This window comes from Amorphotheca resinae, assembly GCF_003019875.1.
Source record: "Amorphotheca resinae ATCC 22711 unplaced genomic scaffold M430scaffold_3, whole genome shotgun sequence".
NCBI lineage: Eukaryota > Fungi > Ascomycota > Leotiomycetes > Helotiales > Amorphothecaceae > Amorphotheca > Amorphotheca resinae.
Genome location: NW_020194473.1, coordinates 1,297,619 through 1,308,988, shown reverse-complemented (window position 1 = coordinate 1,308,988; position 11,370 = coordinate 1,297,619). Strand labels below are relative to the sequence as shown.

The following is an 11,370-nucleotide window of genomic DNA, read 5'->3' as shown; positions in this document are numbered from 1 at the left end:
TTGCAATAACTGCTTGCTAAGGCACCTAGAAAGAAAGTGTATATTGAACAAATCCATACGCCATCGCATTCCCATATATCAAGGTACCATTAATCGGAGCACTTCCTGGTACCACAGACGCCGCATAAACCCACATCTCCTGCATTTAGGTAACTGTTTTCTCTACATGTTGCGCTATCGCACCTCCACGAACCAGGAACAAATTCGGGTTGGAGAACGTTCGAACAGACAATGCAAGTTAAAGCCGTCGGTTCGTTTTCAACGGAACAGACGGGACAAGATGGTACGCTGCTACTCTGCTGGTTCTCCTTGGCTTTGGAAATGCCTTCTTGTATGTCCGGTTCTGGTCCCTTCGGCGGCTTGCCCCTCATTGTGGGTTCTGACTTAGGTGGTGGTTCTGATTTTGATTCTGGTGGCAGGATTTTTATTTGCCTTTTTTTTGATTGCTGAGGAGGGTTCGACGGGTGGTCTGGCATGGTATGAGGAGGCAAGGGGGGACGAGAAAGCCTACTACTATGACCATCAATCTTCTTCATATTCTGAAGTTCCAATAACTCCAGTTTAGCATCCTCGTCATCGTTTCCCTCCTCTTCGCATACTTTCACCATACCTCGACCTTTAGCATCGAGGATTCTGTTCCCTTTGCTGTCGACAAGATCGTCGGGGTCGGGTTTGATGAACTTGTCCTCATCTTCTGTTTCGCTGTCGGTCACCAGATCTTCGTCGTTATGCTTCGATTCTTCTTCTTCCTTCTTGACTTCAAACCTTGCTAGCGCGGCAGCAGCACGAAGTTCCCTTCCTCTCGCACTACTCGCAACCCTGGGTTTACCTACTGGTCTTTTCCCCTTCTCCAACTTTGCTTTCGTTTCTTCATCCGCGCCTACTGTCATTCCGGAGCCGAACTTTGCCTTGATTTTCTGTTCCTTCCGCTCTTTCCGCTCTTTGTAGGTTATCTTCGGTTTCAACTTCCTCTTTCTACCTCGTGATCGGAATCCACCCCCGCACAGATGCTCGGGCAACGCCTCGCCTTCGTCAAGTTCCTCACGGGCAAAAGCACCATTTTCCAAGAGGATTCCTCTGCCCCAGAGCCCTTCACCAGTATATTCTCTCTCCCATAAAGCTTTCATTTCCGTGGAGAACTCGTTCCGGACAGCCCAGAAATGCTTGGAATGATTCATTTGTTTGTTATGCGCAAGTTCGTGCATCATGACCATCTGCACAAACTTAAATGGTAGCCAGCGGCCAGTCGACGGTGATTTAAGAACGAGTTGTATGACTTCTCCACCATTGAAGTTGCGACCTATATATATGTCAGTTAGCACTTGAAACGAAAATCGAAAGAAATATCTACATACCCCAGAACTCCAAGTTTGGCTCATACTCTTCAAGAGAGACGACGGCAAGGTGATGCTTGTTCATTATGGGGAGACACTGGGCGGCGATCCGCTCCAGGAAATCCTTCGCCGTGCTTTCATCTGGACCAGGGCGGGGCTTGATGAAGACTATGTTCTTGTTTGGTGTTGAGCGTTTGACATTGATCCTCTCCCAGCCTAGAGGCATGATAACACGCAGATTGTAAGGTGCAACACCGAAGACTCGTACGACGCTTCTGCTGGGGTAAAGCCTTATACCTTTTTCTTTTGAGAGATGAAGATGAGTGTTTGATAACCGGTTCACTTATCGCGCGGGAGTGGTTCATTGCTGTATTATGTAATCAACGCGATCTGTCTGAACGCGATATCACGTGGCTGGGTTATGTATAGGGGTAAGGTGGGTAAGTGCTGTAGATTCTAGGTATCATCAACATCTACCTACTATGGTACCCACAAGATATCTATACTGTCCTTAGATACTCTTCTGTGACTAGTGATTCTATTGTCAAAGGGGCAGACCTCCTCATAAATCTATTTGAATCCCCCCCCCCAATAAAATGAAATTATCAAAAGATTTTAGGTATCTACCTTTGGTAATTAAGGACAACTTAGAGTAGACTTGATAATTATGTGTCTGAGTGGAGAATTAAAAGTGCTCCTTGTTTCTCTCCTAGACCAGGAATCATCAATGCTGCGATAAGTGAAAACGGTTATCAACTACCCATATTCATCTTGCTGAACTAAAGTCTGGTGGTCAAAGACGGAGATCTCATCTGGCTAACGCTACATCTATTAAAGATAGTAGCAGGATTCTCCCCATGTTTCTGTAACAATTTCTACCCCATTGAGGAGTTGTCTCGTCCGCGAGACTTAACAACAAAGAAAATACAGAAAGGAGAACGGGAACGGGATGCCGCTTATCAAAGGGGTTCCTCCTCAGATAGTGAAAGTGAACAAACCACTCTAACTCCTCTATGCCCCTCTAGAGGTGACCCTACCTTTGTCCTAACGTCTCAGCTTAAGAAAATATAGGCTTGCGAGAACCCATGCTGAATTCACGATCCTCGTAAACAACCAAGGTATGTGTTATCAATCATGGCTTCGGTTCCAAACATGAGGAAAAGATAGAGAGCTCATAAGCTATAAAACTGTTCCCAATAGCCAGATTTTGTCTTTCGGACAGCCATTCTGATAGGTTAGCAGGCAGACAGAAAATAGAGCCAGGACGACTAATCCCTTCGGCCATTCAGAACACGAACATTCAGCCGGGGAAAGAAGCATCGTACGAGAATATAAAGGGACAGATAGGGCAGGGAAATAATAAGATCCTTTATACCTTTTTTTGCGAGAGTTCTGACGTTGGTGATACTGAGGATAATGATGGAGGGACCCGGAGTTCGAGGCTCGTCTATTATACGCTTCTCATTGGAAGTCTCGGGACATGGGTCGGGAAAAGTGCCGGAAAGCTTAAATTCAGACACATGGATATACAAAACCGACCAAACAAGTGACAAGTGCAACTAAAATTACCCATTTTAAATGCGTACGAGCAAGTGCACGTACAGTCTCAGGTCGGATAAGAGTGCCGGTAGGGGAGCTAGGCGGTTTTTACGGGATATGGAAATAATCTACCCCGCTTATTACCCCGATATTTATCGTCCCATTTAGTCCTCCCCTCGTTTCTTGACCACGAAGCTTTTGAAGTATCTGACTCTCGATTGATTCTCTTGTTGCTGTTTTGTCTCGCTTTATGCCATTTATACATTCCTATATATACATCATTCACCATGGCTCCAACAAACACGCCCAAGAAGCCCTTCCACGTTGCCGTTTGTGGTAAGTATCTCATCCGAGCTCGTGCAGCTACATCAACTGATGCACATTGCTGGTGGTGGAATTGGAGGCCTATGCATGACAATCGGACTTTTACACCAAAACATCCCGTGCACTCTCTATGAAAGCGCTCCCGCATTTGCAGAGATCGGGGCCGGTGTAGCTTTTGGACCCAATGCTACTGCAGCCATGTCCTTGATCGATCCAGACATCAAGACTGGCTACGACAGACAGGAGACGGTGAACGCTTTCCCAGAGAAGCTCCACTCGTGGTTCGATTTCAGGATTGGGATGAGGGAGGATGCCTGGAAGGAGATGAAAGCCCCAGCCCCGGAAGGGCAGAAGATAGCTCAGGTGTGGACCGGAGGCTCGGGCCAATCTTCTGTTCACCGAGCTCACTTCCTGGACGAGTTAATCAAGCTGGTACCGGATGGAGTGGCCAAGTTTGGCAAGAGAGTGGAGAACGTGGAGAAGGTTGACGGCAAGATGCGTCTAACATTCCACGACGGCTCAACGGCGGAGGCAGATGCAGTCATCGGCTGTGATGGGGTAAAATCACGGACGAGGCAAATATTGCTGGGAGAGAATCACCCGGCCGCTCATCCCGTTTTTACAGGAAAATATGCATACCGAGGTCTAATTCCAATGGAGAAGGCAGTGAAAGTAATCGGGGACGAATTAGCACGAAATAGCCAGATGTATATGGGGCATCATGGTCACCTGCTAACATTTCCAATCGAGAAAGGGCAAACTATGAATGTTGTCGCATTTCAGACGAAGAAGGACGGAAAGTGGGAAAACGAGAAGTGGGTGCTACCCATGAAGAAGGAAGATATGTTCCGTGATTTTGACGGATGGGGCGACAGCGTCAGGGAACTCCTTTCTGTGAGGTCCCGATTGCCTAAAACCACAGTAATCTTTTGCTCACATCTCATTACAGTTGATGGAAAAGCCTGACGTATGGGCATTGTTTGACCATCCTCCAGCCCCAACATATTACAAGGGCAATCTTGCGTTATTGGGAGATGCTGCTCATGCCTCCACACCTCACCAAGGCGCTGGTGCTGGTCAAGCTATTGAAGATGCATTCATTCTATCCAATCTACTTGGAAAAGTAGATTCGGTAGAGGGTATCGAGAGCGCGTTCAAAGCCTACGATGCGGTAAGGCGCCCCAGAAGTCAGCGAGTCGTGACGACGAGCCGTGAAGCTGCAAGTATCTACGAATTCGAGGATGAAAAGCTTGGGGGAGATGTGGATTTGATTCGACGGACCTTGGAAAAACGATACGATTGGATCTGGAATGAAGATCTTCACCAGCAGCTGAAGAAAGCTGAAGAATTTATGGAATTGAAGGCCAACTTGTAGGTCAGCTTCTAATTCTGCTACCTCAGCAACCTCCTGGCTGCTGGTTGACTATATCTCACTATGGATGTACAGCCATAACACTAGGCCATCAGAGTAACCTAGCGAAAACCAAGCGCCCCTATCTTCTTCTGCCCGCACCTCCAGTTGCTTCACCCCTATCTGCTAACGTGACTACCTCTCCGATACCCGCCGCTTCTTGTTCATCTTCAAGTGCAGTAATCTCCTCACGGCAATCCCACCACTTTTCCTCACTCATCTCGAAAGCCCTGGTCTTTATCTCCTTTACAGTCAGGGTCTCTGGCTGTATACCTTTCCATCTCAGACTAGTCATCAACAGCTCTTGCCACTCATTACCCGTCCGCTGGAAGAATTCTCTCCGAGACTCGAATGGTCGAGGATGTGGTAGGTCGTCAGTTGTAGTTGCACTTGCCGTTTCTTCCGGAGTGTCATCGAATACAGTAGAAGGTGCGGCCGATGTTGCATCGCCGTCCAATTCTCCAGCTGCTTCGGCCTTCTCCTTGCGTTTAGACTTCTTGGCATTTTCCGGGTACGATGGCTTTTCATCAACCATTTTAACGTCCCCATCTTCATCCTCAAACTCATCGTCTTCGTCAGACTCATCACTTCCTCCCTCATCCTCACTGTCTTCATCATCACTGCCAAGCCAATTTTCGGGCTCCCGGCGGAAAATCTGCTTCACTCCGTCCATCTTACCCAAGTCGATTGCATACATCTCATCGAATGTATATTCGCGATCCCCATTTTCGTAGGTACCTCCATAGATAAAGAGAATATCATCCTGCACCGTTAACTGGGCATTGAATCTCGGATGGGGGAATTCCATTAGAACTTCCTTGGCTGGTAATTCCTCCTCAGCGGGAACGTCATTTGGTTTCTCAACGTCAATATCATCCATATCTGCTAGAGATTTTCCTACTTCGAGTGCCGCCAGATTACGTAGAAGCTCGTCCTCGTTCGCCTGGCCTCTTCCGCGACGACCTCCTCGTTCGTTCGCTTGAGGTTTACGTTGGCTGGTGCGAGGCTTTCGCAATGAAAGTGGGAAATATCGATTCCGCTCGATGTTCCAGGCAAATAAACCATTGAAGAACTCGCTCTTTATTCCTTCCTCACTCTCCTCCACGTCGTACACGCCGCCGAATAATATGCCTCGACCCCTATGATACGCCATCGTAGCTCCTGCGCGGGCAGGATTCGGGGAGTTTGCAGGTCTCTTCCTGCGTTCCCATCTCACAGCTGGCGGTTTATTGGGTGGTGCATCTGCATCGGGCTGGACGATGCGTAGGAAGAAGCAATCTTGGTGGACCATGGGCTTCAGAACATTTCTCTGAGACTGCCCGCCACCCTTTGTTTGCTTGCCCGTCACTGTGGCTTTAACTCGTGAGTATCCGCCATATAGCACAGCCCCAGACTCATGTGGCAGAAAAGAAAACGAGGAGCGAGCGTCTGGCTTTAATGTTGCCAGGGGTAGTACAGGATTGTGCCAAACGAAATTCTGGGTATCATAGATCCAGAGATCTGCTAGATATTTCGTCTGCTGTGATGTATCCTGGAAGCCACCAAACAGAATGATATAGTTCTTGTAATATGTCATTCGGTGGCCACTTCTTGCTGGAGGAGTTTTGCCCTTGGTCTCTATTCGAGTCCATTCTCTAGTGGAAGGTTCGAAGCGCCAGAACTGTTTCATGCGTCAGTATTTTCAATATATATACCTGTTTGGACGAGCTCACATCATTGTAGTGGTAAAAGGTGCCTTGCTTTGGGCTAGAAAACTCGCCGCCAAAAAGATAGATTCCTCCTGCGTTGCCTCCACGACACCATGCATGCCCTGATCTGGGCAATGGGGTATTTGGCGACGTAATGAGGCGCCATTCGTCTCGATTGATGAGATAGACATAAAGGTCATTGAAGAAAGTCGCAATAGCCCCGTCATAGTATTCGCCCCCAAACAAGAAAATCTCGTTGGTGTTTGACGGTGATGCTATGATCGTGGAAGACGCTCGAGCTCTAGGCGGATCGCAAGGCGTTTCTGTAACTTTGAGAAACTGTTCCTGTTTCTTGGCGTACTCGGCGAGGACCTCATCCAGGTCAACATCCTCAGCATCGCTACTGTTGTTGAAGTCAGCTGCGGAGTCCCTTGGCTGAAGACATTGCGAGTCTTGAAAAGGGGTCCTTGCAGACCCCGCTCAAGACAAGCTCTGAAGTACCAATCTGAGGAGATGTTTCCTCTAGCAAAACTACGTACTCGTTGGCCTTTGCATTTCTAGCCTTCTCCTTTTTCTCTCCCTTTTTCTCTTGCTTTAGTTTCTTCTCCGCTAACTTCGCTTTCTTGCTCTCGCTCTTAGATTTCTTATCCTTCGCCATCTTCGAAAATCCGGGCCAGACTTATGACTTTACTAGCTCTAGCAACGGATTGACAATGGATGGAAGCAATGTGGGCCCAGACTACCTAGGTATGGGTCCCCGGAGTAGAGTGTGAAATCTTCGAAGCTTTCCAAAGACAGAAAAGAGCTTTTCTCTACTTTTCAAACGTTAAAGCGTCAACTGCAAGTCTGCAACTGCAACTTGAGCCTGAGGCACAATCAAACCTCTCTTTGAATCTGATTCAACGGTTTCTGAGCCTCAAAGCGAGCATACTTCACCAGTATTGTCGTAGAAGGTCCTAGTCATCGAGTAGGAGGTTTGCTGAATAGATAGATGCTGATGTCCCGATAGCACATGGATTGTGCGCTTCGCTTCGTTTTCCTTTTCCACGCCTTCTCCACCCCCTGCGAGGCCCGCTACCTGACTAAGATACCTGTCGTCTTTCGACCAGCGATCAAACCTCCTTATTTTACACCGAAGAAAATACGATCATTGAAGATGTTTAATCTGTTAGATCTCGTCAATAGGAAATGCTACATTAAATCATTTTCATTTTGCAATTCCTGCAATTCCATACCCAAACGGACTAACCCCTTTCAGTTCGCTTCGCTAAGCTTCCACTCTCCAACGTCCTTCATCCCTTTTCCCTCTCTCCAAGCGAACTTCATATGTCTTCTACCACTTAAGTCTGCGGAGTCTTCGTCTCAACCAACAAACTGAAAGCCCTGCGTACTAGTTACCGTCTGCAAAATGGCCTTTGCCCGGCTGCTGGAGAAGAAGACACACCTCATCCCTGGTAACATGCTGTCTTGTTTCGTTTGTTTCAATCCAGGGGAACAGCATTGGCTGAAGCGCCCTCTAGATACGGGCGTGGAGCTTACTTTCCTCTGTAAATTTATTGCCTTTTTCCCTACAGGACTATACAGCTATAGTACTGCCAGGTCCTGTCTCTCTGTTTTGCTTCTCTTTCTACTCTATCCGATATATTCCCATATAAGCATTCACGTCAGCACGAAGAACAGTCCGCTGACTCATTCTTTCTAAAGGAAAGCTCAAAGTCTCTGAGCTGTTATTTGAGGTCCCAAAGGACTATTCAAATACATCGTTAGGAAGCCTACAGCTCTTTGCTCGGTCGGTTACAAGACACGAGACACCAGCTGCAAGTCTCACCGATGAGGAACGTCGCAGCAAATCTCAGAAACCATGGTTTGTTTATCTACAAGGCGGGCCAGGTAAGTGAACCCGATTCTTATAATGGAACCGAGGACTCAAACCCAATGTCAGGTTGTCCCTGCGCTCCTCCTCAGGATTCATACATCACCAACGCGGTGCTTGATAAGGGCTACCAAATGCTGTATCTGGACCAGAGAGGAACCGGACTCAGCACGCCCATCTCAGCTGCAACTCTAGCCCTGCAAGGAGACATTAACAGGCAGGCCGACTACCTTAAGCTCTTCAGGGCAGATAGCATTGTCAAAGACTGTGAGGCAATCCGGAAGACACTCACAGAAGACTATCCTACCGAGCTCAAGAAATGGTCGATCTTCGGTCAATCCTTTGGAGGATTTTGTGTACTCACATACCTCTCAAAGTTCCCGCAGGGTCTCCGTGAAGCATTTATAACTGGCGGATTGGCACCCATTGGCCGATCTGCAGACCAAGTTTACCAGGCTACCTACCAAAAAGTTATGGAACGCAACAAAGCTTATTACTCAAAGTACCCTGAGGATGTCGACACTGTGCATAGTAAGTCTCACGCAGTATTTCATTTGATCAGAGCTATCCCATCCCCTCTTCTACCGTACCAAATCAGGGGTTGAAAGTCAACCCTCGAAGTATGCCATTGAAGTTATATAATGTAACAATTACTGTATTCTCTACACCTCTCCATCAGCGAAAAGAATGCAGGAATTCCAAAGTTGACAAGTCAACAGGTCTAGCCCTCCACATCAAGAGCAAAGGTGGTTTGCCCCTTCCATCCGGCGGTGTCCTAACCGTCCGCGGACTCCTACTCCTCGGACGACACTTCGGATTCCACGGCGGTCTCGACACAGTTCACAACCTCATCCTCCGCATGAAGACTGACCTCTCCCAATTCCAATTCATAACCCGTCCCACGCTCATCGCTGTCGAAAACGCCCTCACCTTTGACGACATCGTGCTGTATGCCGTTCTCCACGAGGCCATCTACTGCGAGGGCGCCGCCTCCAACTGGGCCGCGGAGCGCGTGGGAAAGACGCTCCGCGAATTCCAGTGGCTGACCGGCACGCCGCAATCTGCCGCCGCCGTAAGGGAGCAGCCGCTGTATTTCGCCGGCGAGATGATCTACCCTTTCATGTTCGACAATTCGCCGGAGCTGGAGAAGCTGGGTGCAGTGGCGGACGTTATTGCCAAATACACTGACTGGCCGAAGCTATATGATGAGTGGCAGCTGGCGCGTAACGAGGTTCCGCTGTACGCGGCGACTTTCGTGGATGATATGGTAGGTGACTCCTGGCTAGAAAGTCCTCGATTTCTTCATACACACGAGCGTGAATCTGCTGTTTTCATCTTATCTCATCTCATCCTGCATTCTTCTCTTGTATCATTGGGAGCTTGATACTGACCGGCGCGAGCAGTACGTGGATTTCGGACTGGCGCAGGATACGGCCAAGTTGGTCAAGAACTGCAAACAGTATATCACGAACGGGATGTACCATAATGCGATCCGGGCCAAGACGGATGAGATTATGGAGAAGCTGTTCGCACTGAGAGATGACTCTATTGATTGAGTGATGGGAGAGTGGATGACAGGGAAAGCTCTAGGGAGTGAGGAGTTGAAGCGATTGACGCGCAGGGAATCAAGGTCTTAATTATGGACCAGGACGGGACAATAGCTAGCACAGTGAAGAGCTGATTATTATTTTGGTAGGGAATCTTCTGAATGGACAATCCATGCAGACCTATCCACAGGCAATTGAGAGCCTACTTCACTTGAAGATAAACCCTTTTGCTCATTCTCAACCTTGCACCCTCTCCCTTTTGGACGCCACTTTATATACCCAAGAGAGAAACAGAATTGCATAGGGTATAACGCGCCCCTCCAAATATATTCCCAAGTTCCAATATACTGAAACGCCAACACGAATTTCCTATCAAATAGCTCTTCAAGCGCCATACCTCGTAAAGCACTCCTCCTGATGCACGCCCAAACACTCCAAAGCACAGACCCGTCCTCCACACCTCATACACCTAACCCTGCCCCAATAACCACAGACATCACAGAAATGCCTAACCGGCTTCCTCATATCATCAGGGATCCAGGGGCCCCTCGCATCATTATAACTCAACGGCGGCGCGGCCAGCAGCTTCTCCATCTCTTCCTGGGTCGGCAGCTGCGGGATCCAAGACACCAGGAGCGGGTTGTTGTCTTCTGGATGCGGTGGCGGCTCAGCGGTGCTGTTCAGGGAGAGGATAGGTGCATCCTTCATGGGCGTGTCGTGGCTAATCTCGGATTTTATGGGGGCGGGCGTCGCTGCTTCCGAGGCGGCTGAGACTCTCCTGAGAGGTGTGGGAGCTGGGCCGGCACCAGCGTCTTTCTTTCTGTGAGTGCGTTTTGAAGTGCTGGGAGGATGGGGCGTCGAGGGGGTTGCTGGGGATGGGACGACGGGTTGGTTGGAGGGAGGGAGAGAGGAGTTGATCACCGAAAGCGCTTCATAGTCAGCGAGGTGGTTGGCGAACGTCTTCTGTGATTGTAGGATCTTGCGGACTGCAGGCGTGACTTTGCCATGGCTCACTATGTTCCTCTATCTTAGCACATACCATCTTCTTCCATCGAGAAGGCCGGGGCGGGTGGAGGACGAGAGAGGGAAAGGGAGAGAGAAATCCTTCACGTACCTCGCCCCGCATTATCACGATGCCGCACAGGCACGGGAATCGATACATCGCGGTGGTTCTCGCGGTCCAGAGCAGTCAGCTCGCGGAGGATCTTGGCATCTTGCTTCGCCGTCGTCTCGTGCGGGCTGGCGGCGATTTGGGCGCGCATGCGTTTACTACGAGAAGGCTGCAAGGCTGACATGGAGGCGTTGGCTCCGACATCTGGGACATATGCCCAGCCCGGCGCGGCGGGCACCGTGGAATTTGCGACTTCCAGCACGCCGAAGTTGAGCATGGTGTTGGGAGCGTGATGGGGGAGGTGATGCGGTGGAAGGAGATGTGGTAGCAAGCCCGCGTCGTCTATAAATTCCAGTGTCCGCGAGGCTAAATATGTTCGCCACGGGATTGAACGAGGTGAGAGGAAAACAGGGTAGTTTGAACGTTTTCAAAATTACAGGTATTTGCTGCATCCTATCTCCCCTCCAGCAGCTAGGTATGCAGTCAAATCAATTCAAATCGGTCCCCTGTTGTACTTTTTTACACTTCGACCCCGCAAAACCT

General features: G+C 49.1%; 5 protein-coding genes across 5 annotated transcripts; 2 read left to right on the top strand and 3 right to left on the bottom strand.

Annotated features, from left to right (window-relative positions):
- Positions 1 to 2: 2 nt before the first annotated feature.
- M430DRAFT_135772 (hypothetical protein) lies at positions 3 to 1,561 on the bottom strand (the record flags this gene model as incomplete). Its single annotated transcript, XM_024862422.1, has 2 exons — positions 3 to 1,300; positions 1,356 to 1,561. Coding segments are annotated over 2 exons (1,417 nt in total), but the record flags the coding sequence as incomplete, so codon positions are not given.
- A 1,599-nt stretch (positions 1,562 to 3,160) lies between these two features.
- On the top strand, positions 3,161 to 4,572 carry M430DRAFT_48737 (hypothetical protein; the record flags this gene model as incomplete). Its single annotated transcript, XM_024868015.1, has 3 exons — positions 3,161 to 3,209; positions 3,277 to 4,091; positions 4,147 to 4,572. The coding sequence occupies 3 exons, from the start codon at positions 3,161 to 3,163 to the stop codon at positions 4,570 to 4,572; spliced, it is 1,290 nt and encodes a 429-aa protein (XP_024723191.1).
- Positions 4,573 to 4,690: 118 nt separating this feature from the next.
- On the bottom strand, positions 4,691 to 6,954 carry M430DRAFT_97714 (hypothetical protein; the record flags this gene model as incomplete). The annotated part of the gene is made up of 3 exons (XM_024870063.1): positions 4,691 to 6,268; positions 6,321 to 6,699; positions 6,836 to 6,954. The coding sequence occupies 3 exons, from the start codon at positions 6,952 to 6,954 to the stop codon at positions 4,691 to 4,693; spliced, it is 2,076 nt and encodes a 691-aa protein (XP_024723190.1).
- A 1,277-nt stretch (positions 6,955 to 8,231) lies between these two features.
- M430DRAFT_98010 (hypothetical protein) lies at positions 8,232 to 9,725 on the top strand (the record flags this gene model as incomplete). The annotated part of the gene is made up of 3 exons (XM_024870087.1): positions 8,232 to 8,700; positions 8,889 to 9,436; positions 9,573 to 9,725. The coding sequence occupies 3 exons, from the start codon at positions 8,232 to 8,234 to the stop codon at positions 9,723 to 9,725; spliced, it is 1,170 nt and encodes a 389-aa protein (XP_024723189.1).
- A 375-nt stretch (positions 9,726 to 10,100) lies between these two features.
- On the bottom strand, positions 10,101 to 11,104 carry M430DRAFT_17066 (hypothetical protein; the record flags this gene model as incomplete). Its single annotated transcript, XM_024863597.1, has 2 exons — positions 10,101 to 10,729; positions 10,831 to 11,104. The coding sequence occupies 2 exons, from the start codon at positions 11,102 to 11,104 to the stop codon at positions 10,101 to 10,103; spliced, it is 903 nt and encodes a 300-aa protein (XP_024723188.1).
- Between the last annotated feature and the right edge of the window lie 266 nt (positions 11,105 to 11,370).